The 27517-nt window shown below is 39.3% G+C and overlaps 1 protein-coding gene across 4 annotated transcripts in view; it reads left to right on the top strand.

Moving 5' to 3' along the window:
* Nucleotides 1-27517, top strand: part of FGD4 (FYVE, RhoGEF and PH domain containing 4) — a 103925-nt gene that overhangs the window by 11319 nt on the left and 65089 nt on the right. Inside the window, exon 1 of one of the 4 annotated variants that reach the window (XM_064420942.1) lies at nt 3666-3787. The exons of 1 other annotated variant lie outside the window; for it this stretch is intronic. In XM_064420942.1, coding sequence (XP_064277012.1) covers nt 3766-3787 — 22 coding nt within the window. In that variant the 5' untranslated portion in view covers nt 3666-3765. Of the gene's footprint in view, nt 1-3665; nt 3788-24928; nt 25291-26846; nt 27021-27517 lie in introns of those variants that run through there. 2 more of the 4 variants (XM_064420944.1, XM_064420946.1) reach the window with 2 other exon arrangements.

The following is a 27517-nucleotide window of genomic DNA, read 5'->3' as shown; positions in this document are numbered from 1 at the left end:
AAGCACACCTGTATTTTTCAGCTCCTCAGAGATTAAAAGGAAGTTAACTTTAACAACATTATATCTATGACAAGAATCTGAGTTTTGAAATCTAATGCAGAATTTTATTTTACTTCTGTTAAGGTAATTCTAATATAAAGTTAATGAGGTAATTTATATTTAATAACTTTATTCTACTTCAGTATCTTTCAAAACATTAGTCATGTTGGTTTACCCACAGAATTGTGCCCTGTGTTGAAAATGTGAAAATTCAGTCGTAGTACATGATACCTATATAAACTTAATGTATGAGCAGCTGCTCTTTATTGACAAATATCAATAAAACAACATGTAGGCAAGTCTTGACACATTAATATTTAACTCCATGTCTGTACACAGGCTTAAATAGGAATCCTGCACTTATTAGGCTCAAAACAGGCAGGCAAAGTAAATGCAGTATTTTTTTTTTTTTTAACTTTGTAATTGAATTTAAAATCTTATTTCCCTCATGGCATCTCACTGAATTCTCCACCAACCTTTTCTAAGAAAAGCACAATAAATTGCTTCTGTGCTGGAACCAGGGAGGGAAGGCTGCAGCGTGTTCAGCACAGCAGCTGTGACATGCAGCAGTGGGGATGGCAGGATTTAGGGGCTGGGCTATCAGAGTTCCCCATCCTGCTGCCATCCCTAGGGCAGCAGGATGTGTTCTGGCAGCAGGGGCTACTGCTGAATTTCCAGCTGGCTGTGGCTCAGCAAAGCTGGCCTGGTTTTCCTTCCTGCACTGGCAATTATGGGCTCAGGCCACAGACAGTGTTTGATTTAACAGTGTTTAGGGGTATGATATTAAACTCCTTAGATGTTCTGAGCTTTTCATATTCAGGGAAAAAAAGCAAACTGATAATAGCATTAGTTATATGTGGTTTCCTCTGTCTTCTTTTATATGTATCTTCAGATGGAGCTCCTCACTCCAGCATAATTTTTAACAAAACAGCAAGATGACTTATATGGAAGAGAACTTAATACACAAACTGATAGTGATAGGACATGGGGAGCAGTTTTGAGCTAAAAAAAGGGAGACATTTATATTAGATGTTAGGAACACATTTTTTATTCACAGGCTGTTGGGCACTGGCACAGGTTGCCTGGAGAAGTTGTGCTCAAGGCCAGTTTGGTTGGGGCTCTGAGCAACCTGCTCTGGTGGAAATTGTACCTGCCCATGGGGAGGGGCTGGAATGAGATGATCTTTAAGGTCCTTTCCAACCCACACCACTCTATAATATTACGGATGTTCATACACTGAACTTTTTTAAACTCTTTGCAAATCTTGAGTACTGACCTACAGCCTGTAAATCAGGTTTAATTTTTCTAAGGTTTAGTTTAATTGTGAATTGCTTGCAAATATGCTGTTCCTGATACTGCTGTAATTCAATAGAAATGGTTGTGCTGAGTAAACTGGCCATGTCATATGAAAGGTGAAGGGATTTCTGACCTGTCTGTTGCATATTTACATAAAAGCAGACCTGGTCTTTTTATGCTCAGGTGAAAAAAATATGGCCATGTAGAACACAGGCTTGTTTCCCACAGACTTAATTCAAAAGGTTTCTCTTTGACAGATTAATATGTGATTAATTGTAAAATCGTTACAATTAGCAATGGCTCAGCATGATATTTTTCTGTCCTTATTTCAAAATCTAGTATGAAAACAGCAATTTACCTGCATATTTCTTTCCTTGAGAGTGGCTACTTGTGAGCTGGAGATCAATGATGAAAATTTGGAATTGAGGATAAATTGCCTGTGGTAATGGATGAAAGGTAAAATTTCCTTAACCTTTTAGTGGTTTTGCTGTAATTCCTGCACTATGCTTTTCATATCTGCAGTGTGGTTATTTATGCTGGGTAGTGAAATCTATCTAAAACTCAGTTTTGCTTTCTGCTTCCATGGCAATAGGTGCTCTTAAACACAAAAAAAACCCCAAACCAAACCAAAAAAAAAGCACAAAAAACCCAACTCCAAAGTAATGCACTTCTCGTTTTCCCTGTGTCTGTGCAACTTAACACTTCACCTTCAGAAACTGCTCTAAGAGCTTGTTAAATGCCTCTCTGAGTCCCTTAGTGACTCTGCTGATGCTTGGCAAAATTTGTCTCAGCAAAGTTCTTTCCTCTCACTCCTCTTTGTGACTGAGCAGCATGATAACATATGATATAGAAGTTATTTGCTGTAATTTTTTGGACAGGTGAAGCAGATGTACTTGTCAAGTGTGCTTCCATCTAAATAAGAACAAATGATTTTTAGGACTGTTTTGTCAAATTGTAAGCCAAAACGCTGGACCCTGTACTATATTGTGCCCCAAATTTAGTAAATTTTTGTACATTTTAATTTTATTTTTAAGCAGCCCTGTATAGCAAGTAATACTGTTTGAATGAATTGAGGCTCTTTACAACCTATTTATTCAAACCCATAATGTTTTCATTTGTAATGTTTTCATTTGTATGTGTATTTTTCATCTCAGGAGCAAATAATCAGCCTTCAAAGATTTTGAAAGTATTTCCTTTGATAAAACAGTTTTGACCTATTTATCTCAGTCTGTGTGATAAGTATAGTTTTACCTTCAGAATTATTTTCTCTTTAAAAGAAACTTTAAAGGATCAGAACTCCATTTACCTTCAAAAAGGGGAAGCAGCTACTATGTTTTATTTGATTGATATCTCTAGCTTATTGGACAAATAATTATCAAAGCTGCCTATTGCTGTATAAACAGCAAGGAAAGGACTATGGATGAGAAGATTGATATTTCTATATTTTAGGGTGCTTTTACACCACAGACTATTAAATTAGAGAAACAGGAATTACTTATCAGATTATTGCTTTTGGCCCGCTCTGCTGATACTGAGATTTCTTTGCTTTGAGAGCAGTGCTGTGAAGAGACATCCTTCAAAACACTGACCCAGTGTGAAATGAATACAGAATGTCTCAGCTGCAGGACCATTCCAAAACTGGTTTATATGAGCTTATTACTGTACTTGCAAAACTGAGAAGCAATTGCTATAAGCTGAGCATTCTTTGTGTCCCAGATCTCAAAACAAAAAATTTACTTCTTCCTTCTACCAAACAGCTGGAAGTGTGAAGTTTGTTTATTATTACCTCATAAGTATTTTCAATGTGGATGCCTTGTTTTACAGATAACCTGGCAAGGATCAGGTATGGGTGACAAAAATCCACTTTTTATTGATGTCAGCTCACTCATTCCTGTGGGAAGGATTGGCAGTGCTCAGCAGGCAATGATACTGCTCTGCAGGGAATGATGAGTGCAGTCTAACAATGTATTCCTCTGGTAGCCACACTACTGTGCTTTCCATTTGTCTGGGTAGAGTTTTACTACTCACTGAAGTATCTGCTTTCTGGAGGAGGTTATGCATGCAGAGAGAACAGTAAGCATGAAATGCAGGTGTTCTGAGCTTCTGTGGGGTCTTGCCATCTTTCTCTGCATCCACAAATAAGAGCAAAATCTAAGAACAAAGCTCTCTCTTTAAAAACGTGTTTACATATTCATGAAAATAACTGAAGAATGCAATAGTCTGGTGGAAAAAAAAAAAAAACCCTCTCCCTCTCGTTTTGGCCTTGAAAACCACAAAAGGAAGTGAAAGAGACAGCGAGCCTTCAGTGTATAGGTTGGTTGTGCAGCCACCTTGGGTGGGGGCTCTGAGGATATAGCACAAAGTCAGCCTGGTGTAGAAAGAATCTCTTTTGACCTAAGGAGAAAGTGTGAATCCCTAATTTCTTACCAAATGCTCATAGATGTCTTCACTGGTAAGTAAAGAAATTCCTGTATGTAGACAAGAATCCTTCAGAAAAATAGGGTAGGGTGTGGATGTTATAGTTATAGAACTTCTTACCTTAAGGCAAATATTTAATGCAGTAAATGTTTAAGTGAAAAAGTAATCAGGGATTTGTTTACTGAGAAACACTGAAGGACAAAAAGAAACCGGGGGAGGGGGGGTGGTTAGAAAAGCAGTATTCTATTCTGCCAACAATGTGATTCAGAATTAAATTCCTGCCTGCAGTTAATTGGGATTGATTGTCTGTTTCTAAATTATGCATAGGAAAAGCAAAGGTATTACTCAGTGGGGTTAATCAGAGTTGTGAGAGCAAGTTTGGAGTTTTCATTTCTGCAGCCAGGATTTTATATACATATGTAACAGCTAAATATCCTGTTTTTCTGAGGAATTGAGATCGAGCTCTTCTGAAAACTACTTCATTAATTTACAAGTCTGAATATTGGATTTTTATTTCTAACTTTATATGTGTAAACCAACAGATTCAGGTATCTAATTTGGTGCATTAATATCAGTAAGTGAATTTCTAGGTATTTTAACTGTTTTTGGAAATGCAGAAATGCCTATGTATAAAACAATGGTTTCTGCCCCTTTTTCAGCACGTGAAATTGTCAGTAAAAGCTAAATGTAAGCTGAGTAAATAGCTTCTGTGGACAGCTGAGGTTTGTGCTGCAGTGAAAATGCCAGGTTTAGAATGCAGTAATTAGAGAGGGTAGTCAATACTTGTTAATGAAGGCAGTGCTTGTGATCTGTCTTTGAAGGGGGAGCAGAGCAGCGCTGCCCTTCCTGCAGTGCCTTATTGACCTGCTGCAGCAGGCACTCTGCTCATCCATGCAGTAATGGACATGCTTTCTTTAAGAATAAATAACCTCTTTTCCAAAAAGTGCTGGAAATAGTTCAGGAAAAATGAAAGGTGCTTGGGACTGCAAGGTATATGGGTACATAATGTGTGTGTGCGATTACAAGGGGTTTTGGTGGGATTTACAAGCTCCAATAGAGACCTTTTATGAACCATTTCCCTATTTTTTAAAGGTGACTTTCATTTTTGTTAAATAGATCAGTCTGAAGGGTTTATGCATAGCTCAAATGAGGGAAATTTAGTTGGTGAACAACTTGCTGCTATGAAAGGATAATAAATGAAATATGAGGTGTTTGGCAGACACGCTTCAGAAATGTTTCAGTGATTTACTTCTCTGGGAAAGACTGCTGCCACATAATTCCATTAACTGTATGACATGGCCATGCAATAGCCAGGCATGTCACTGCCCTTGAATTTCCATTTTGTTCACTCTGTTATATGTGCTGTTCCCATGAACTGTTTTCCTGCATCTTTCCTGGGGTGCCAGTTTCTCGGAGGTGATCAGAATAGTTAGCTTGTGGTGGTGACCTCTTCTATATTGTAGCTGTCAGAGCAAGTTTGTGAGGATCAAAGATTGAGAAAGGGGGCTCTATTAGAAAATGAGTCTTTGCATGGCATTTCTTTCAAGGCTATTCTAAATCTGGCTTAAGATGAAGAACGTGTCACGGAGGTCTCTGCTATGCTATTTAGTTCCACAATTACAGAAGAAAGTACCAAAAATGGAGAGCTGCTCATTTTCCCATGAAAAGGGAAAGCTACTGCTTACTTATTTTAGAGCAAGGTAAATGAAAGGGAGAACTTTTGGGAATTCTCCTTTGAAGTGTTAGTACATTGTTTTATTCAGTGTAGGTATGTTGCCATGTGCAGGAAAAACAAGTATGACCCCCCCCCCCCCGCAAATTCTGCTTCTTCAATTTATCATGCTTTTTATGGTTATTTACATGATTTGGTAGTGATCAAGGCTGTTTTCAGAAGCTCTTACAGCACTCTACACACATGCTGGGTAAGGTCCTGATATCTCACAGTACTAAAGCTGCTTTGCATAAAGTAAAACATTCCTTCCTTCAGCTGACTCCTGGGCTCACAGTGTTCACGATTCCAGACTTGGAAGCCTGCACTGACCTATAAGGATTGATTTATCTTCTTCTTTAAAAATGCTTCAGTTACTGAAAATATTTTATTTCTCAATTAATATTGGGAACAATGAACACTTAACATCCTACTACTGTTGTAATGGAAAAGTCTTTTTGGAAGCGACTTCTGTCAGGACTGCTCTAACTTAGGAGTTGCAGGATGGTCATTGACAGACCACTAGTGGTGGGATTTAGATTGCCATCCTAGTCTAATGGACATTTAAAACTTTGCCATGGTGTGTTTGCAAGATGGCCACACAAACCTGAGTGGGTTTAACTGGTGGTATATTGAAACCACTTATTGACCTCTGTTTAGCAATGGTTTTCTTTGTAGATGATTTATGTACTGGTGTTCAGTCTTTTACATTTTTTGCACTTAACTCAGTGTGGTGGGACCTGAATGTGGAGCCTACTTTCAAATACCACTTCTGTGCTCAAAGATATGGGGTTAAGATTTCAGCCAGAGCCATAGGAAAGGCAGTGTCCTTTTGGTACTCTCTGGGGAGAGTAAAAAGGGTAGGAAGTCAAGCTTTTGAGTACATTGAGCACCACCAAAAATGAATGCTGCTGTTCAGACTTATTTTTCCACTTTTTCTCTTTTTGATAAATCTGCTCACTGTACTTGAAGTGTAGATGGGGTCTTGTTTGGGAAAGCATAACTTGAAAGCACAAATCTTATATGGCTAAAGAATGAGCTACATTGGTCTACCTGTACTTTTTGACAGATGAAAAGCCTTATTTAGATATTTCCTCTTTGCTGTCTTGCTGGAACCATGAGGTTCTTATCTTTTGTTGGAGCTGTGTGTGGTTTGAAGCAAGGAGGAAAGAAAATGACTCTTTGAAAAGGCATTTGTATCCTTGTAGGAGATCTGGGAACTCAGTGTAAAGAACTGATATTATGTGTATGAAATAGCATTTTCAATGGAAAATGTTTGCTTAGAAGAAAGTACATTAACGTTGCTCATTTCAGTTCTGTAAATTTTACAGAAGCCAGGCTGGAGTAGGAGAATCCAGTTTTGGTTTTGTAAGTCCAAAAAACCAAAAGCAAAGGTGACTTCTGCACTTACTGTTTCTAGCTGAAGTGTTATCTGTTGCACATTTGAAAAAAATCAACCTTTCCTTCTTCCTAAGCTGCTTCTTGTATGTCTAAAGCAACCAAGACAAACCAAGCCGACTACAGCCAGAGAACAGCAATTTACGCACGGTGAGGATAGACCATGTGGTTGGGTTTTAGACTCACTATCTCTCAGTTTGCATGCTCAGCCTCAGGTGTGGCTGAGCCCGTCCTCAGCAGGGGAGGCTGATGTGCAGGAGTGAGGGCAGCTCCTGTGCAGCTGATGTCTCTCAGGTTCTCCCAAACACCTGTTCTGGACAGTTGTTTGCTTAGTTGGTTCTGTCATGAGCTCTTTTTTTACTGTTATTTCTTCTTTCCATCCGAGTTCCTCAGTGATCTGAGCTGGCCATACATAGCTTTGTTCAGGGCACTTTCTGGCTCAAAAGTTTCTGTTCTCTCCTGGTCTCTTGGACATCCTTTTATTTGAGATATCTGCCACAGTTCAAGAAGTCCTAGCCCTGTGCTCTTTTCTCTACTGCCTTGATATGTGATCTTCCTGTGAATTTTTGTCTTTAGGATCTTGACATTGCCTAGAAATAGCTCATGGTAATTCTATCTTATTTTTTCTTTAATCAGACTGCACTAGAACTGTAAGATGTGGAACATAAAGGCTGTGATACAACTCACTGTAACTGCAGTGAGAATCAAATTTAATGAAATGCAGACCTTATGTAGTGAAGGTTCCCAGTGATCATTGAGATATCTCAGAGAATAGCTTGAGTGTTTTTGTGAAACTTGTGTCCATTTTTAAATAAAAATTTAAAAAATAAAAGAAAAAGTAAGCGTTCCTCATTAGTATTTTATGTCTGTCAAATAGTCAAAATGAAACTGGTGAGCCAGTGTCAGTGTCTACAGTTAGGTTTATTTTTAAAACTTTTGTCCTTCTTTTGAATGCATTCCAGAGATATATTTTTATCTTCATACCTCCAGAAGGTACAATATCTGACAGATAACTGTAAATTTGATAAACTTTGCACTTTTACACATCTTGACACTTGAACTTTCAAATATCATTGTTGTATATGTATTAGTACAGTGGACAGGATGGGCTAAGAAACATATATTTTGTTAAGAAGTCACTTTTAAACTGACTATTGCAGTGTGATTGTTAATTAAAATTTTTTAATTTAAAATTCACTTGCACGTAGTCAAGCACTCTGTACTTATGGAAAGCTTCTTTGGTGTTCTGTCTTTAGTTTTTCTCTCTCCTTCTGTGTCCCTTAATAAGACTTTTGAGACTGAAGTAGGATATGGAGGTTCCTGTTTCATGGAGCAATTTGTTCCATAAATAGGACAGTAAATGGTTGGCTGGCTACTTTTTCATCAGGAAGTTTATACTGCCTTAAAGATTTATCTGTCACTAAAAGTAACATCCATGCTGATTGCTCTGAAACAGCAGTGCAATACAATAACCATGATTTGATTGCTGCTGTTGGGATAATGCTGGAGGGGAACACTACAAAATAATCATCTGTCAGGTTCCAGTAGAATTCTGCCCTTTGTTTAGTATAATGTTTGTGGTTTCCAGTGGCTTCTACTTTTTGTCATGCTTGCTACATAGCTGTTTAAGCTTTTAGGACAGTACCTGATGATAGCCATCTAGTCTTTTGGCAAATTATCACTTTCAGTGCCAAGTAGCTCCCCACACACATGGGGTACTACTCAACCTTGTTACTACAGAGGAAAAAAATTGCATCTGCTTCTTCCCTCAAAAGTGGTGAATTTTAGGTCATTTGGTTGCTTCTATTCAAGAGAATTGGGTAGCAGAATTTCTGGCTAAAAGTTTCTAATCTGGAATAAATGTTTCCTGGTGTTGAGGGGTTAAAATAAATGTCAGCTGATTGTGGGGGTGTTAAAGGATGTGACACTGTGCTTATGGATCTGGGTGTCTTCCTGCATCTGTCTTTTCTGTGCTTTTTCCAGCTGATACTCTGTGATATGTTTGAAACCTAAGTGCAGATGTTATATAATGAATTTATTATTTTGTTGGTTTGTGCACCTTTACATCACTACTTCCTTCATTACATGTTTGAGGGGGTTTCTGTTAAACTCTCAGAAATATCACAATGGTGGTTTGATCATCCTTCATGTCTCTTGATATCAATGCTGTGCCATACAGACAGACTTTTCTCTTAAAAATACTTTTAAAATATCTGAAAAAAGTAGTTTAGTTTCAAGCACACTGTTATATGAGGAAAACCTTGCTGCTTTCTTCTTGGATTTTTTTGTTTGGTTGGGTTTTTTTACTAGATTTAGGCCTCTTAAGTCCTAAAATACTTGTGAGCTTATTAACAGTGCTTCTCTAAAATATCAACAAATAGTATTGCTGAGAGCCCTGTACATGAATAATCTTAAAATACCGAGAGAAATGTTATATCTGCTGTCTTCCCAGAAGCCCCATGCATCAGCCAGTAAAAATAGATTAGTGATGATATAGTAGTAGCAACATTCTCAGTCTAGAAGTTGTTCCCTTTGGAGTGGGATGTGCAGAACTAAATCCAGACAGGCACATGGGAGACTGGCAGCCCTGTGGGTAGGGATGTGAGTAGGGGAAAAAGCAACACTGGTTGCATTTTTGGAATAACTCTTTTGATGCTGAACCTGGGAAATCATGAGATGACTTTTAACAAAATTCCCGGGATCCTGGAAATTTGCTGTCTTCTCAGTGGAATTTTTCCATACAAGGTCAGTATCTAAACTCCCTAGTGGCATTTTTCAAATATACTTTTAGAACAGCTAACTCTTTAAACTTGGCAAAGACAAGCAGCTGCAGCCCTAAAATGATCCCTGGCAGCTGAATACCTCTTTCTCCAGCTGGCAAGTTTTCCTGTTGTTTTCCTCTTCCCTTTTGTGTCAGGCAGTTGGTGATATTTATTTGTCCTCTAATGGGAAAGGAGTTTATTCTATCCCATATTAGAACAAAGTCTGATTTTTATTTTGATTCCTGAGGCCCTTTATTTTTTTTGTCTGACATACAACTGCCTAAAAACACCATGGGTGCCATCAAGAACTGCATGTTCATTTTTCTTGCCTTATAAATATCTGCACAGCCTCAAGTAATTAATGATTGTTTCCTCCTCCTGTGTCCATAGTCAGTGGGATTATTAATGCTGGGGTTATGCACACAGAAGTCTGCACAGAGAATTGAGGAAGGAATATGTTGAAGAAAAAATTCATTGTAGAGACAAAGATTTTGAACTTAGTTTTCTTGAAGCAATTCAGTAGCTTACCATAGGAATTTTTTATTTTTTAAGTTCTCCATGCAGGATATCATCGTAATTCCATCGTTGTTTGGATTACCATATTTCCCACGTTTCTTCATTAATAGTTTTCTATTTGTTTGGTTTTGTTTCATTTTTTCTTTTCTTTCAAAGCATTTCTGTGACAAATGCAGATATCTCTAAATTGGTTTTGCACTTGAAAGTGAGAAGGACACAGTGGTGAGAGTGAATTTTCTTCTTTGAAAAGGAGTAAGGTATCATAGTTTCTAATGGAGCTCATTTATCTCATAGAAAGTGAAGCCACCTTTCTGAATGGAAAGGCTTTTTAAACTAATTTTACATGTTTTATATGGTGTCTTCTTGATAGTCTATGATCTCTTGTCTAAACTTTAACCTCTCATCTAAACTTAATCTCTCTGTTGCCCCAGAGTAATCCTGTAAACTATTCCTCTCCATCCTAAATAAACTGTGCAAGATTTAATGGTCAGCCAAAAGTAAAAATTCTAGATGAGTGAAAAAGAGTCCAAATTAGTTTTTTTCCATGATATGAGCTGCATTGTTTGAAGGAATATTTTTGTAGCTGTGCTTATTGTTAGTTTCTAAATTCCCTGAGGCACCATATGTGTCACCAGTTTGCATATGACTTTAGCTAAGTTCCAAGGTGGTGCTGCATTCCATCTATGAAAATTATCTGCAAACTTTTTCTCTGTGAATAATGATAAATTGATATTGCTATTATATTTTCCTAATCCCTGCCCATCTCTGAATAAAAGCCAAAGAACCCAAACCTAACATGTTACTCTGACATTTATTATATCAATTTATTTTTATACAAATAGTTGTGCCATGCCTCAATATGCCAAAAATGTAAACATTATTTCTGTTCTATGAAGTTACTGAACTCAAAAGCTCTTCAAAGGACCCTTGGGAAAGAAACCCACCAGAACAGCTTTGCAAAGTTCTTCTTGTCTCTTTCTTTGTTTATGCTTTCTTTCTGTCATGTACACAAACAGTTCAGGACAGGGAAGAACTTAAAACACTTGAAACATAGCAGATGGAGACAGATAGTGACTAACAGTTACTGATGAGATTCTTGTACTTTAAATTATGCACTAAGTAAAGCAATTTGCCTGGAGGTAAACTGGTATTTGAGCTTAGAGGAGGAGCCACCTTATGCTGTTGTACTTACATTTAGGGAATGTTGCCCTTTGGGTATGGACAACATGGTCAGACAGTGATTCTGGAGGTGGCTTGGCTCCCAAAGCTCTTTAGTATTCCTTTAGAAGATACTGGTCAATTGATAGGCCAGCCAAATGGCAGACAGGGAAAGAAAAGGAATTCCTATTTCCTGGGATAACTCTGACATTGATACTGTTCCATACTGCTGTGAACTACCTGGACAAGGGAAAGCAGAGCATCTGCAGCAAGTTTGGGGATGATATTACGTGGAGAGGGAGCAGCTGATATGGGTAGGGTAGGGATGCTGTCCAGAAGGACGTTTTCAGACTGGAAAAATGGATTGAGAGGAAGTGGATGAATGGATTGAACTTCCATGCAGTTAATTATGGGCAAAAATGTTTTACAGTCCCTGATGGAAAAATCTCTGTGCAATAGCAGAAGCTGGTGCTTAGAGAGCAATGAAGATATGGGGAGCTTATGAGACAATAATTTGTGCACCAGCTGTGTTGGGTCATGGAAAGTGAGCCTGTTAGTGGTCAGTCTACATCTGGAGTATTGCCTCCAGTTTAGGTGCATATTAAGAGGAGATTCTTTACTGTGAGAGTGGAGAAACACTGGAAAAGGTTGCCCAGAGAAGCTGTGGATGCCCCATCCCTGGAAGCATTCAAGGCCGGGTTGGACGGGGCTCTGATCAATCTGCTGAGGGGGAAGGTGACAGCAATCACTCCTCTGGTGCCCGTGGCAGGAGGCTGGAACTAGGTGGTTTTTAAGGTTTCTTCCAACTCAAACCTTTCTGTGATTCCTCCAAAACTGAACTACTGCATGAGTTGAGGCAGCAAGAAGTGCAGCTTGATCCAGAGGGAGTCTGACAACACTTGCTTGACTGTTGTGGTCTGCAAATGTTCCTCTAAGAGTTTAGATGCCTGGCTGTTTAACTGGAAATATAAATGGCCCAGAGCACGGGCCTGCTGAAATAACCTTTCTTGTTGGTTGCTATTCTTTGTAAGGCAAATAAAGTAGTTGTTTGCCTCCCAAAGGAGAAAAAAAAGCAAAATCTGCTTTGTCTTGGATAGCAAAAGAAATCATATTTTGGTCATGATTCCTGCTTTCTCTAGTTCAGCTCCATGGCTGAAAGAACTTAAGTTCTATTCTCTAGCTGCAAGAATTTAAGTTATATTCTCATTGAATATATCATATAATATGTGATATTGTATCTTGAGACATCTTCCTCATTTTTTAAGTTATTGTGAACTTCTGTCTGAAGGAACTATGACCTTAAGATAGAATTCATTCTTGAATACTCATTTTTCATTTTTCCTTCTAAGAGTTCAGGTAGATTAAAAAAACAACAGATAAGGTGATAATGAGCTCTAGGATCCAAATCTTGCAAAAATGTATTCCTCAAGGTAGGACAGCAAATACATGTCTGTTGTAGCTGGGTATTTATTTCCTTGATTTTGAATTGATTTCTCAGCTTCATGCATCTGCTTTGAAAGTCTTATGAGAATGTCATCATTCATATAAATAGTTTCAGTTCTGGAAGAGGTAAAAAGTCATAATTTCCACCCCCACCTTCACTCCCTCCCCACAGTCTCATATGGTAGTTGATAGAAAAGCTTAACAAAATATTCTGATGAATGTCTTGGACATGTTGCAAGTCAATGAAAATGTTCAAGCCCTGTGCAGAAGAGGTCAAAGAAATCCTTGGAGAAGGCAAAACTGAACTGTTGGTTGGTTGGGTGTTTGTTTGTTTGTTTGGGGGTTTTTTGTGGTTTGCAAATCCTTCTGTTATTTTTAGTTTTTAAAGGTGTAAGTGTATACCACAGATTATGTCTTTCTGTGTGCAACTCATTTCAGAGTCATAATGAGGATGCCCTAAACCAAAAAGATTAGGAAGCTACTAAAGAATAAGTAGCAGTGTTTGGAGTCTAAAATGGTGAGTCAGAGTCATGGGTGCATGTGGCCACAGACTTGGCAAAATGCTGGGCAGCTGCTGAGAATCTGAAGTAAAGGGAAGGGACCCAAATTAAAGAAGTATGTATCCTTTTTTGTGTGTAGGTGTGCATTCTGTTTTTTCTTCTTTTTTTTTTTCTATTTTGTGGCATTGCTCATTTAAACATTTTTTATTTGAAAGAAATTTTAGAAAAAAAAAATTCCAGCGTGCATTGGCTGAATAATAATATGGATAGCATGAAGATTTTGGCACAAAGCAAACTTAGGGAGCTTTTGTTCTTGTTTAGCTCTGTGAGTAATTTCCACTTTATTTGACTTTTGCTGCATGAAAATATCTTGTGTGCTGCCACTGCTGATTAATATTTTACCATTTTAATTCAGAGGGACACGTACAGAATGTACAAGTGTAAGGGCAATCAGATGTTGACAACCTGATGTGATTTGATCATGATTAATAATAACTCTGCAGGGCCTGGCTTGTTAATAGACTTCAAACCAATCAGCCCCACCACCAGCACCCCGCCCCCCAATATTCTCTACTAAAAACCTTCAGTGCTTATGTGCATGTCAGTGTTCTCTAGCAGCTCCTCTTCTGCTTTCTTGTCTGCAAATCTGAGCCAAATTATGGATTGGACTGGAGGAATTACAGTTTTGTTATCTAATTTTCCTGTTTCAAGCAGTTAGCACTTTTTTTCCTATTGGCTAGGGAAAAAAGTTTTCTACTGAAACTGGATATTGAATAGAAGAGGGTAAAATACTGCTAAGATACAGTTTCCAGAATTTCTGAAGCTTTCTCCCTTTGCTGTGATGTAGTGTATGAGCAACAAAGTCCAACCCCAAAGTACTCATTGACTTTGGTTGTTTATTTAAAAATAAAAGCTTTTTGAATATAATCAAACACAGCTATTGTTCTGTTATATTCCTGGAAACGGGAGAGACCATAGTGTGAACACAGAAACATTCCTCTGAACACACATAACAATTTTGCTTGTTTTGGGTTAGAGGTTGGTTACCTTCCCAAATCAGCATCCAGCAGGGATCCTTGTTGTCAAAGAGGAGAGAGTAAAAAGTAAATGTTTATCATCATGTACTGCCCTTAATACATAGGCTTCCTGTATATCCCCAAAGAACTTCTCAAATCTTTCTGCTTCCAAATCTAAGCATCATAATCCCTCAGCTCTCCAGAGAGATCACTGAGGAAGACTGTAAGGATTCTTGTGGCCCACAGTATCCTCATAGGCTAAATAATTGTGACTAGAATCTCTTTCAGCTATATCGTTGCTGCTTTTCAAGCTCTCTGTGAAAACAAAATGGATGAATTTTCCCTTTTAGAATCAAATATTGAACATTCTCTGCATTGATTAGGAAACATGGGTGTTTCTAGCAGCCAGCTGCTGCTCTAGAGGCAGGTGGCAGAGGTACAGGATGTATGTTGTGTTCAGAGGAATGCACTTGAGGTCAGCTTCGCCATCCTCCACTGCTGTTGTGCTCTATTGGGTCAGCTGGAGTATTTTTATCCACTTTTAGCATCCCTTCTGATAAATCACTTATGTAGATGTCTTTTCTGTGACAAATTCATGTCTTAAATTTAAATGTGATTTTCTCTTAGTTGGGGAGTGGATACATTTTGGAGATTGGTTGTTTTGGATCATGTAGGACTGAACTGAAAATAATTTCTGGGGTGCTTTGTTTTCATTTTGTAGCTTTCAGGTATGAATGTCACAACTTATTAAAGTTTCTACTTGTTATGGAATAGAGGGACTGATTAACAGCTGAATCTGAAACCTGTTAGGCTACAGATTTTGCTGTATTGTGTCCCATGATACTGTGGGACTGGTTTAAAATTAAATATTAGATTACAATTTACTGAAGCAATGGAAATAGACTATTTCAGGAGTCAACCCTGCCCCCCACCCCAAAATCCCAGTCTTACAATATAGCCTCAATTATTTGTCATAAAAAGCTTTATGGAAGCTTAAATAAAATAACACAAGTTTCAATAAATGGCAATGTAATACATGATATAATGTTACTGAATTCTAAGTGACTGGAATCCAGATGAGAAAGTGCCCTTTGCAGACTGTCGGATGCAGCTGTTTTCCTGTTGATGACAGCAGTCACTCCTAATGGTTATAGTGCTGAAGTCAAAGGTAACTCTGCAAACCACAAACTTTGAAAGCCACAATTTTTCTTTCATTTATTTCTGTTCAGCTATCTCTTCCTTCTATAACCTGAAATTTTGAAAAGAAAGAGTGTGAAAATTTAATGTTTCTGTCATTATTGTTGTTTCTGCAGGAGGTTGCTAGAAGTAATATGATCAAAAAGATCATTATCATTCTTACTGAGCTTTCAAATTATAGATTCAGAGCTTGAATGAAAGGGTCAGAAGGGTTTCTGGGTGAAATAGGGGACAGTATAGGGAGATGATGATGTTTAAACTCAATTTTTTCATGAGAATGCTGAGAATCTGTGCCTTGCTGGTAGTTAGGAGAAAATGAGAGTGGTTGATTTACACTGGTAGCATCAGACAGCTTTCAACTGAAGAACCATTAAAAAGTCCTGTATTCTTCTTTCTCTTCTATTAAGCTGAGAGAGGTATAGTTCATACTTCTGATGAGGTAGTTTTCTCATATTTATCTTCCCAGGATGGGTTAGACATGCCAATTTTGCTTCAGGGCTGGATATTTCACTATGTAGTCTCCTTCTATGTCTTCAGTTTGTGTATTTATAGAACTCCTATTGATCATTAAATATAATTTCACTGATGTGTAAGTTCTCACACTTCATGAAGCAATAGTACAGCAGACACAGACTCCCCTTTTTGTTAGAACTCTTAGCTCCTCCTGCTTTAAAAAAAATCAAATTGAGGAATGGACTTCTGAAGAAGCTGCATGGAGTGGGTGCTGTGACAGGTGAGTGTCCAGCTGTCTAGAGAGCTGCTGGCATCATCCATGCCTGATGCTATGGGATTGTGTCTTAAGAAGTTTTTTGTCGGTGTTGTTGTTTTTATTTGTTTGTTTGTTTGGTTGTTTTTTTTGTTTTTAATTGAGGCATGGTGGAATTTGTCGAGTCTTTTTCTTTTGCCTGAAAATTCTCTCATATAATTTCAATAATGTAACAGTCAATGCAGAAAGGAGTCAGGAGTTTTTTGCAGTCAGGGCGTGCTTGTTTCTGCTGAATTTTGCACGGTGCAAATGTGTGGCATAGAAGAGTTGGAGGCCTCCTGCTGAAGTTGGGTATAAGGACCACAATGATGAAAAGCAAAAGTGGAGGAGCAAATTAGAAGAGCTGTCTTGTTTACAAGTTTCCTGCTACAGGAAAATAATAACTTACTACTAGACAGTTTATTACTGAAGAAGAATAGTGAGGTTACAAGTGAAAGTAACTCCTAGAAATCCTTTCTCTCAACTTATTCATGTGTTTCCAGTTCTCAACAAACTAAAATACAGGACTGCTCTTCTACAGAGTAACAGACATTCTGCATTGCCAGAGCTGCTCATTATTTTCTTAAGAAGTGAGGGTTCCCAAAAGGCCTTAAAGGTGAGATTAGAACATAGCTTCCATAATGTAGAAAAGAAAATAACTATTGTTGATGGCACTGAGACAAACAATTCTGAGTGTGTAAGGATTTTTTTTTTTTAAGGAGAACATTTCCTTTGACATAGGTGCCCACTCACACAATCTGCTGTTAGTATGTGTTGAAATGCTTCTTGTTGCTTACTTCCTGAGCTATGTCACTAAGTTATGAAATTCAGAACTTCCTTTTTCATAGAATGAGTTGATAATGCTCATTCTATGTCCACTTTGAAGATCCCAAACAAGTAGGCTTACTTGCACAGAATCACTGAAATGTAAGGATTTCTGCTTGTGGCACTGGCATTCCTTAAAAGGCATGGGTAGCTGTAAGTAGCTGTCTTCTGTTTTTGTAGGTTTTTTTTTCCTTAAACAGTTTATTGGTTTTGATGTTAAGTGTATGTCCTGTGGGAGAGTCTCAGAAATATTTGAAAATCAAGATACACATAGTTTTTCTCATCTTGGCCTGTAGCTGATATGTGTATAGATCTCAGAATTAGAAATCTGCAGGAGTCCAGGAACTTCTCTAGTAGCCTGTGACCAAACTTTTCTGTGCAGGAGTGAATCTATGGTCTAGATCCAGTTTTTCTGCTGATATCAAAAAGAAAGCTTGTTTCTTGCTGTTGTTGAGGACCAAGTCATCTGTCAATGTCCAAAGGTAGTTGCACTAAACTGAATTATCATGGCTTGGATGAGCAGCAGCAGAAGCAGAACAAGAATGTGTAGATCCAAGGCAGCTGCCTCTACAAAGAGAAATAGAGGCTTGTGACCTTCCTCATTGCACACCATGGACTTGTCTTCAAATTTGAACTTGGTTTCTGACATTTTCCTGACCTTTCCTTCCTATTTTTCTGTCACATGCAGTCTGAGAATAGTGATGATCTTTGAAATTATGGATAGGAGACAAGGGGTGAGTGTCACTGTGGCCCCTCACATCATTACCTTGCAGTGCATTGCCAAAGCTTTTATTTTCCTGGAAGCTAAGTGTAGGTAATACAGTTACTAGAGTGCTGTTTAAATATATCAATATGTATTTATAGATATATTTCTAGATATAAATGTATAAAATACACACTAGCTGTTTAAAATGTAAGTACAGGCAGACTGGATGGAAAATACTTTATTATAGTGCATATATACACTATATATACACACTTGCACTATATTGTATTAATTAAGGAATGTTGAAATGCAGTTAATTATTCACCCCTGCTGGTACTGCATTCTTTGGACTCATTTTTCTCACCAGTGCAAAGAAAATCAAAACTTCAAAAGTGTCTCCAAAATTTTTTTTTAGTGAACAAGATCAGCTTATTAGTTCTGTTTTCTGCACATGTGTCATGAGTCTTGCTCATTTCTCAGAATGTGGAGTCTTTCTTTGTTTCTTTGTAGGTGTGTCTTGATTTATATTGGTTTGGTTTTTTCCCTTATCCTTATGTGCAGTAAAAGCAATTAAAGTCAAACTATGAAAATTCTAGACCTTTCAGGGTATTGCAGTGACTCATGTGCTAATATTGTTTCCTTGTAGCAAAATAATACAATCCTTGCAAGATCCCTCTTTGTTGCATTATACGTTAGTAGCAATAATAATACAAGCTTTCACAAGGTGCTTGCTGCCAGCAATACTGTGCAGCAATAGGCTGTACTGGGCTGATTACTTTTGTAGAAAATGATCTGAAAAAGAGACAACCTGCTGTATTCCTCTAGTACCATATATTTGTCAGGAGTCCATCTGGAAGCCCTAACTGTGACCAAGGCCCCCAGTATTCATCAAAATTTTCTAAAGTTTCTGGCAGAATGTCTTTTTCCTTTATTTTTTTCTCCCCCCACGGCTGTGAAACTGGTTTCTTATCTTGTGGGAGGAGGTAGACTGCAAAGAAATCTCTGAGCCATTGAAATATAAACCAAAATAAAACCCAGGAGTATTTTGAGTAGCTCCAGTGGAACACATAGCTACTGTTGGCCTAAGTGGCCCTGTAAATTTGGGTTGTAAAAAAGCTAACTCTCTCGTGTGAGCTAGCATGGTAGGTGGGTAACATTTTTCGGTTTTGTTGGTGTTGTCTTCTCAGCTATCAGTGAATTTTGTGATGCTGCTTTTCCTTCCTCTTGTCAGTGGAACTGTCAGCTGTGGACATGGAAGGAGCATGCTCCATGCCTCATGAAATACCCTCCAAAATGAGGTATTTTTAGATGGCTTTGTGCTTAGTTGACCTGTGGAGGGAGCTTCTGGGTAGACAAAAGCAAGGTGTATTGTAAAATGAATGTGGTGTTGTTCTGAGAACTGTTGCAGACTGCCCAGAAAAATGTTTGTTTGGGTTGGATCTGGCACTGGTGTCTCTAGACCTTAGAAACCTCTGGCAAGTGGTGCCTGATGAGTTTGGAAAGGAATTTAAATCAAATCAATGTGTATTATATGAGTGGATCTGCTAAATGCATTTCAAGAATTTTTTCTGTGTTCTTTGCCACTAATAAGTTAGCCACATGCAGTGGGCTAAAGCATGATGTAATATTTAGTACTGCTCAAATACCACTGCTCCTGCTGTACCTCAGATTACCTCTGCAAAGACTAACTTCAAGTTCTGGAGTTATAACAACCTTTTTTCTTCCCAAGTTGGATTGATGAAGTATGAGAGCTTCCTGTATCTGCGTGGAGGAGACAAGCTCACTGAATACCCATAATGTCGTGAGTTACTTCATTGTGGTTGCATTGGTTTCTCTACATCTCTTTACTCTCCTACTGGTTTTGGTCATTACTGTGGCTAATTTATAGAGGAGGGAATGTATAGACTATTCTTCTTCCAGAATTTCTATCTTTGTTTTGCCAGTTCTGTCCAAGAGCAGTCCTTCACTTCCTGTACAGACTTTTCAGAAACTCTTTAGTGAAGCCTAAGGAGAAAGGAAAGCCCTGTGGCCACAGCTCCCACCCATGTGCTGCTCTGATGTCTGTTCTGCTTTCATTTGGAACTTAACTGGTAAATAAAAAGCACAGGGCAGAACCCCTGGGGTTGGGCTCTTCCTCAGAGCTGGATTTAGTCTTGCATTGCTCAGAACCACATCCAAAGAGCTGTCTGTGATCTCTCTTTGAGCCTTGCGAGTCTGAGCTTTGGCTGGCTCAGCTGTCAGACGCTGAATGTCAAACCTAGAAGGCTGCTGCTTTTCCATGGAAACACTCTGTGAGATTGCAGAAATAATCAGGCACGTCTGCTGCTGGTTGCTGTGCCCTATTGTTGGGTGCTTCCAGACAGTGAACTGAATTGTCCTATCTAGACAAACTGAGTTTTTAGCTGAAATCTGCTCTACTTTTGTCTTACATTTTGCTTTTTTTTTTAATTGAGTGCATTGGTGTGACAGCCTATTCTGCTGTTGTGAGGCAAGCCTCTTGATGTTGGCTTTCCATTTCTTTCTGTTCATGCACCACTTACAAAGCCAGATCCAGCCCCCTTGCTGCTGGGTAGGTAGCACCAATATGAGCTGTTTCATACCTTGGATGTGCAAGGCCTGACTGCAGTGTGCTCTTGAGGGAACCTGTGCAATCATACATTCTCCTTAACAATTCTTCTGTGCACTACGTTTTACTGTTGACATGAAAATAATTCAGTGTTTACAATGCAAAATTCTGTTAATTATCTGTGTCTTTGTTATCAACAGTTAGCAAGAGGATTTTCTTCACTGGAGGAAGGGACTGAAATCCAGCCTTTTGATGGCTGGATTTTCTTGAAATTAGATTTTACGTCATTTGCTTTCCATAATACTTGAAAATTATATTTATCAATGTGCCTGGATAACTCTAGGTATGCTTTAGTATTGGCTTTAGGAAGAAACAATATCTTTGCTACAGGCATTAGTAACTCGAAGGCAGTACCGTACAGCTCAGTGGGAGAGGTGCCAAAAACTGCTTGGAAATGAAAGCAATTCTAGTTTACAGAATGTGTTTCAGTGTATCAGGCTGGTGCCCTGCCTGATCTGAAAATAGCTATCTTTGGAGACATAACAGTAAAAGTCTTGTTTCTTATATTTCTGTAACTGGAAAGTTTTATTCTGGAGAGCTGCCTAAGAGGGAAGGATAACTTCCAGGCTTGTGGACCAACAGGTCACTAAGGTGGCCTAGTAAAACTTCTGTCAGTGTTTCTTTGTTGTCCTTATTGATAGCTGCCAAAAATAGACATCCATAGGAACAGCTGTTGTAACATTGGAGGAAGGATGGCTGCAGGGGATGGAGACAGTGTCACTGAGGTGGAGAGGAGGAGATAGCTCATCTCTCTGCTGCAAATCCCCTTCTGTAAACAGTAGCAGTTTGGAAGGGAAAGGTTCAGCACCTTTCAGCACCTGTCAGGAACACTGACATCATGTGAATCAAACACTGCCTGTCAGAAAAAAGCAAAACAGCTGCCCTGTTTTCCAAGCCCAGCACACATCTCCTCTCAGGGCACCCTGTGAAAGAAAAAGAAATGCCATAGTCTTGTTTCTTGTGGCACTGAGGAGCCTGAAATCGCTGGGGAAGTAACAGGAGTGCAGCCTGAGGTCTCCTTTTGTATCTTCAGAGCTTTTATGCTTACTTATGAGAATAGATGTATTTTTTAATGCTCTTAAAAATGTAGACATCCTATTTCCCTTGAGGTGCACTTCTTCACTACTGGATGATTTGGAGCTAAAAGGAACACATGACCATTTTGTGCCCCTGAGCTTGGCACTGGTGGGGCTGCACCTCAAATTCTGTGTTCAGTTCTGGGCCTCTCACTATGAGAAAGACATGGAGGTGCTGGAATTGGGGAAGGGTTTGGAGCACAAATCCTGTGAGGAGCAGCTGAGGGAGCTGGGGGTGTTTAGATGGGAGGAAGGAGGCTCTGGGGGGGACCTTATCACTCTTTACAACTCCCTGAAAGGTTAGAGCAAAGTGGGGGTCATGCTCTTCTCCCAGGTAACCAAGTCACTGTCCTTCAGTTTGTACCAGGGGTGGTTTAGATTAGATTTTAGGAAAAATTTCTTCACTGACAGGGTTATCAAGCATTGGAACAGGCTGCTCAGGGAAGTGCTGGAGTCACCATCCCTGGAAGTGTTAAAAAATGTGTGGATGTGACACTGGGGGACATGGTGTAGTGGAGAATACAGTGATGCTGGGTTAACAGATGAACTCCATGATCTTGGAGGTCTTTTCCAACACAAAGAGTTCTATGAGTCTATATTTATATGGAAGTTGATTTCTGTGTAGAAGCAAAGGTGATATTATAATAGAGCAGATCAATATTGTATTGTTTTACTTTGTCTGGCAGTAAATGTTGCAACTGTCAGGAATTACAAGCCTGTTTCAGTAGAACTCTAAAAAATGGTATAACAAATGGGCAACAACTTGAAATTATGCGTGTGTGGGGCCTGACATGTCACTTACTTAGGTGCTGTGGCTGGTTTTAGTGAAAGCTTTCAAATCTTATGCAGACAATAGTGAGTAACTGCTGTCTATATATCTCATTCTAAACTCACATTACTTGTTTTGAGTGAATAGATTTTGAAGTGGTCATTACCAAAAAGACACCCCCCTCTACCCCATTCAATTTGAAAAACATAAATTTCTAAACCTTAGTTTCAGACTTCATCAACCTGAATAAAATGGCAAAATCTTGGTCTGTCAGATAGCAGCTGGGATTGGAAAAGCTGAAGCACATGGTGTCATTGTTGTGAAAGACAATCCTTACAATGGAATTAGTTCAGGACACCGGATGTCAATATGTTCTTTATTTACCATTCATGTCTTCCAGCTAAAACCAGTTTACTCCTAAACTTCTGCCTCTGAGCCAAACAAGAAGGAGAGATGACTAAATTTTCTTTTCTTTGTCCACCCCTCCTCAGAATCATTTTGGATGTGCTGTTTTCCTCTGTCCTTTTCAAAGAGCTTGAATAAAACTTTTGCCATATGAACAGAAGATACTTTTTAAAGCGTTGGTCCATATATGTTACCTATTGCTTCTGTCAAAGATTGTAGTCTGTCACATTGCCCCTTCCCTTGTGTGATGGCTGCTCCACGTAGTTGATTCTTTTTCCATTGTGTCTTTGTAAAATCAGACTTAATAATTAAAGAAATTCCAAGTAAGAAGCTGAAATGGATTCTGACTGCTGTTGCCCTTCATTCTGCTAGCAATCCTCCTATAATGAGTACAGCTAGTTCTTGTTCAAGAACAGATGGTCTAAGGGTTTTTATGGTGTATGGAACAGGTTTTCCAATACCAAGATGGCTTATAATATTTCAGTAAACAACTTAATTTTTAAATACAAAGTTGGAATTAACATAAATCTAGAAAACTGTTTTGTAGGAGGTGTCCCTTTCATGATGGAAAAAAGACTGAAACTGAATTTGAATCCCTATAATTTTGAAGTAATTTTGCTAAGAATTGTAATTGCTCCACTTTTAACCCCCAAAATGTATAAATGCATAAAAATCTCTTAAGTACATCAAACCTAATTTCTGAGCCATTTTCTTTATTTTTAAGAGGCAAAAAGGAAATGGTGTTGCTGCCTATCATGATTCTTTAATGCTGAATTTTTTTATTATTAACAACTGGCAAGTTGAGTAGGATACTGTTTTTTCCCTTACTTTATTTTACTGCTGTTGCTGATGGATAATTAGGTTTGGTGTCCATATAAGCTTAAGATTTTTTTTTGTGATGTAAAGATTGCTTATTTAGAGGAAAAGAATGGATTGAAATTAGCAGCATGAGTCAGAATGGCCTACTAGTCCTGGAGGGCAAGTTGTCACACCTGGGTTATGTCCCACACCTTTCACCAGTATCCACAGTAACCTTGTGACTTCTGTGAGTTCCTTCTGAAATCTGGGTCCTCTTCAGATTTCTGTGGTGGGGACTTTTGTGTTGATTTCAGGTAAGTTTGTGCTGTCAGCAGGGATCTGAAAGGCTTCCAGTGGTACTGCACCAGCAGTTTAATAGTGGTGTTTCTTACCAATGTAAACTTCACTGGGCTTGCTGTGAAAGAAAATAAATAAACATCCTTGTGCAGTGAGAATGAGGAAAACTGAAAATTTGGGTGGAAGGAGAGAGAAAATCCTAGAGCGCCGTGCCTGAAACCACTTGCAGAAAAAGACGTGTTTTTGTGATGGTGGGGTCCAGCTCAGGGGTTTTCAGTCTTAGAGGAACAAAAGCTCTTCTGCAGGACCAGCTAGAAGATTAAAGGAGAAAGGAAATCATTTTCCCTTCCTCAAAAGAATAGTTTGCTAGACCTAAGTTAGTATGCAGGAACCTGAGGTCCAAATTTGGTGCAGCTTCAAGTAAAATTATCCAGTTTTTTGACACACTGTTAGTCATAAGCACTGAGTGGTTTTGAGAGTGAGGCAGAGAAAGTTTGTGTGAGTCAAGGCTATTGTCCATTCAGTGTTTCAAACATTAAATATTTCGAGACTGTGCAACTCATCAGTATTTAAAGCCTTAATATGTTCTTTCAAAGCCCTTTTATTTTGCAGAGAAAAATCATTATTGGTTGGATGTGAAAAGCCACTTCACTTTTCCCTGCAGACATCATCAGTGGGAATTCTCTGAGCTGGTGCACACACCTTCACTGTAGGTGCGGAGCTGTGCAGGGTCTGGCCTGGCGAGAGCAGAGGTTTCAGGCACACCTTTGATGTGGAAAAAAAGGCTTTTCCAGACACGCCTCTCCTGGCAGTGCAGCAGGGACAGGGCAGTTTTGCCTGGTGCTGAATCAGCATTGATCTCGGCTGATGCAGAGCAGATAAGCCTGAGACCAAAACAGAGGGTCTGTGCAATCCTTGTTGAGCAATAGATTATGGTATCTTGAGGGGAGCAATTTCAAAGTCTGGGAGATAGAGATCGGGCAGGAAGCGTTTCCAATCGTGCTGAAATCAAACCCATGCAGGGGAAATAAGCCTGCCTTCAGAAAAATCATTTTGCCAAGGGAAAACCAGCTCCCTGCTAATTTCCCCGTTTTAACAGCAAACAGAACTCCCGCTTAGCCTCCCCTCCACCCCAGCGGGTGTTTCACGCCCTGCCCGCCGCGGGAGCGGGCAGTGTCAAGGTTAAACCTGGCGGCCAGCTTTTGTTCAGGTGCCGCTGAAGGCTGGCTGAAGGCAGGGCACCTGCCAGGCATGCCCAGTCCGCCCCGGAGCCGGCTCCGCTGCGCCCGGGCTGCGCGGGGCTGGAGCACAAAGAGCGCTTGTTGCCCCGGTCCCCGGGAGTCTCCCAGTGCTAGCACTAGCTGGGGAGGACTGGTTACCATGGAGGCTGCCATCTGTTCGCTCCCTGCTGGAATGTGATTATCCTCGCTGGGTTGGGAACCAGCAAAAGCAGGGGAGCGTGTGCTGTCGGCAATTATCTGCAATGGAGTGCGTTAATGGAAGGCTGGAATTAGCTAGCTGGAGGAGCACATAAAAGGATTTTACCAAAACTGTTAATGATTTCTAGCCAAGAGGAGCAAGCTTTTTGCAAGGTCGGTGCTAAATTCATTTTGTATGTAGGTAATTTTGAATTGATGTAGTGGCTTTAAGATTTGTGGATGGCAGCACCACGGAAATAATGCTTATTGTTAGGAGGGTGTGGGGGGATTGTATTTTAAGGATCTTCGTTTGTCTGTTGCAGTTCAAGCAGTTTAATCTGGGGTAGTTACAGGAGTAAGTCAGAACAATAACTGGCCGAACTGACACAAATGGAGCAATCCATGTCTCTCGTCTTTATGAAATGCTCTTTGCTGCCAGATCTGTTTGATTTACGTGTCTTTTCACGCTGGTTGCTTTTTGTCTGAGTGATTTCTTTTTTGGATGTGATACGTGTTTGGTTTTCCTACTGGCATGAAGGGTGAGACGAGGGGGAAATGTGTGAGCAGAGCTGGTGATACAATGGATGTTTAGGGTGTTTTTTGCAGTTTGCCCAAGGAAGCAGCGTAAGGGAGGCAGAATGCAGGAGCAGGTTTTCCACTCCTCGTTCCCACCCTCTCTCCCTCTTTCTAACTCACCAACTGACCAAACATTTTGGACTATTTCTCTTATAGAGCTTAGTTGTATAAAGACTTGACATGAGTTTTCGGGATTCTCTGCAAATATTGTGACTGTTTTGATGGCTGGATTTAATATAAAGGGGAAAATAAAATTAAAGGCATATCCTTGTAAGGTTTTCTTGTCCTATAAAATACTTTTTTTGCTGTGTTGCAGGAGCTAGGAGTATTAATTTTTTCCCTAATACCTGCATGGTGAACGTTTTAGTGCAACTAAAATTGCTGACTTAAATGAGGGATGTGAAAATTTTGCCCCCCAAAAATGCAAAATGTTGCTTCAGCAGATGTTTTTAGTCACATATGGGCTTTCCCTTTTCAAATAAAGGTCTTATGCTGCATCCCTCTTGTCAGAACTGCCATTTTTATTTGGTGCAGGGGAGAACACTACTAGAGGCTGTTAATTAAAACTGTGTCAGTGCTAATTCAACTGTTCTGTCCTCTGCTTTTAAGCCCTGAAAATGTCAGGACACTGGAGTCAGGATGGAAAGTTACTGATAGAGTTAATAAGTCACGATTGCAACATATTTAACTAAGATAAATTTTTAACCTACAAGATGCTTTTCAAGTCTTGGTGCCTAACAAAAGTGTGTGTGGGAGGTTGAGAGGGTTTTTATTTTTTTGAGTGCTTTAACTGTTTGTGGTGAATGAGCTTTTCTTGTGCTTGTGGGAGGCTGGTGTATGTGCCTGAAGTCCTTTCAGACATCATGTAACACTCTAATGTTGGTGGAATTGGGTGAACACCCTTAATAAAAGCTGTATCAACTTGTAATTAAAAAAAACCCTTTTTAAAAATTCCCTTCCTTCCCCAGAATTTAAATATTGCATTGCCTTTGAAGTTGATAATTTATGTAAAACTTGCTCTTAATGGGCTGCAGCGGACTTGTTCACACGTGCAAGTGCCAGGTCTGTAATTGCATTGTCAGGAGGAAGGGGGCAGATTGGCTTTTGTGCTTGGAAGGAGATTAGGCTTTCACCCTTCAGGTGTTATCCTGGACCTGCCTGGAGTGAAGGGCAGCCTTCCCAAGGTTATGCTGCTGTGGGATGTGTTTCTCTTCCCTGCTCTGTTTCGAGGAAGGCAGCTGCTGCCCACAGGATTCACTGTCACTGCGTGTGAATTCCTGTCTCGCTGGCAACTCTTCAGAGACAGCAACAGTCCTAAGGGCAGGAAGGTAATGGCTTGTGTACCTTTTCCAGAGGTGATTTCTTCTGATTGCTAGCCGGAGCTGTGCTGAGGAGCCTGTTTTCCCACTGCCTCTGCTAAACCTGTGTCAAGGATAAATAGGGGACTGCACATTCTGTGCTTTCCAGCTCTTCTGTTCTCATGAGCACCATGTAAATGTCCAAACAGTCTTAGGCAAAAATTTTTTTTTTTTTTAAATTTCTGTCTTGATCGGTCTATATGTGTCTGTTGGATACTTTTTTTTTATTATTAAATTTTACTTTAGGTCACTAGGTCAGTGTTGATTTGTGGATGCAGGATTTAAAGGCTAGACACTGTTTAATCCATTTGAGCATCTGGCCTTTCATAGTAGACATCCCATTTCCATGTAAGAGAGGAACTGTTAAATGTCTGGTGGAAACTAATGATGTTTTTTTTAAATGGCTTTTTCTTTTTGTTTTTAGTCTTAGGTAGATTATTACAAGTGGCTCTGATGTTTCTGCTTAA

Source organism: Passer domesticus, chromosome 5, assembly GCF_036417665.1.
Source record: "Passer domesticus isolate bPasDom1 chromosome 5, bPasDom1.hap1, whole genome shotgun sequence".
Classification (NCBI taxonomy): domain Eukaryota; kingdom Metazoa; phylum Chordata; class Aves; order Passeriformes; family Passeridae; genus Passer; species Passer domesticus.
Note: the sequence above shows the minus strand (reverse complement) of the source record. Positions and strands in the feature narration are given on the sequence as shown.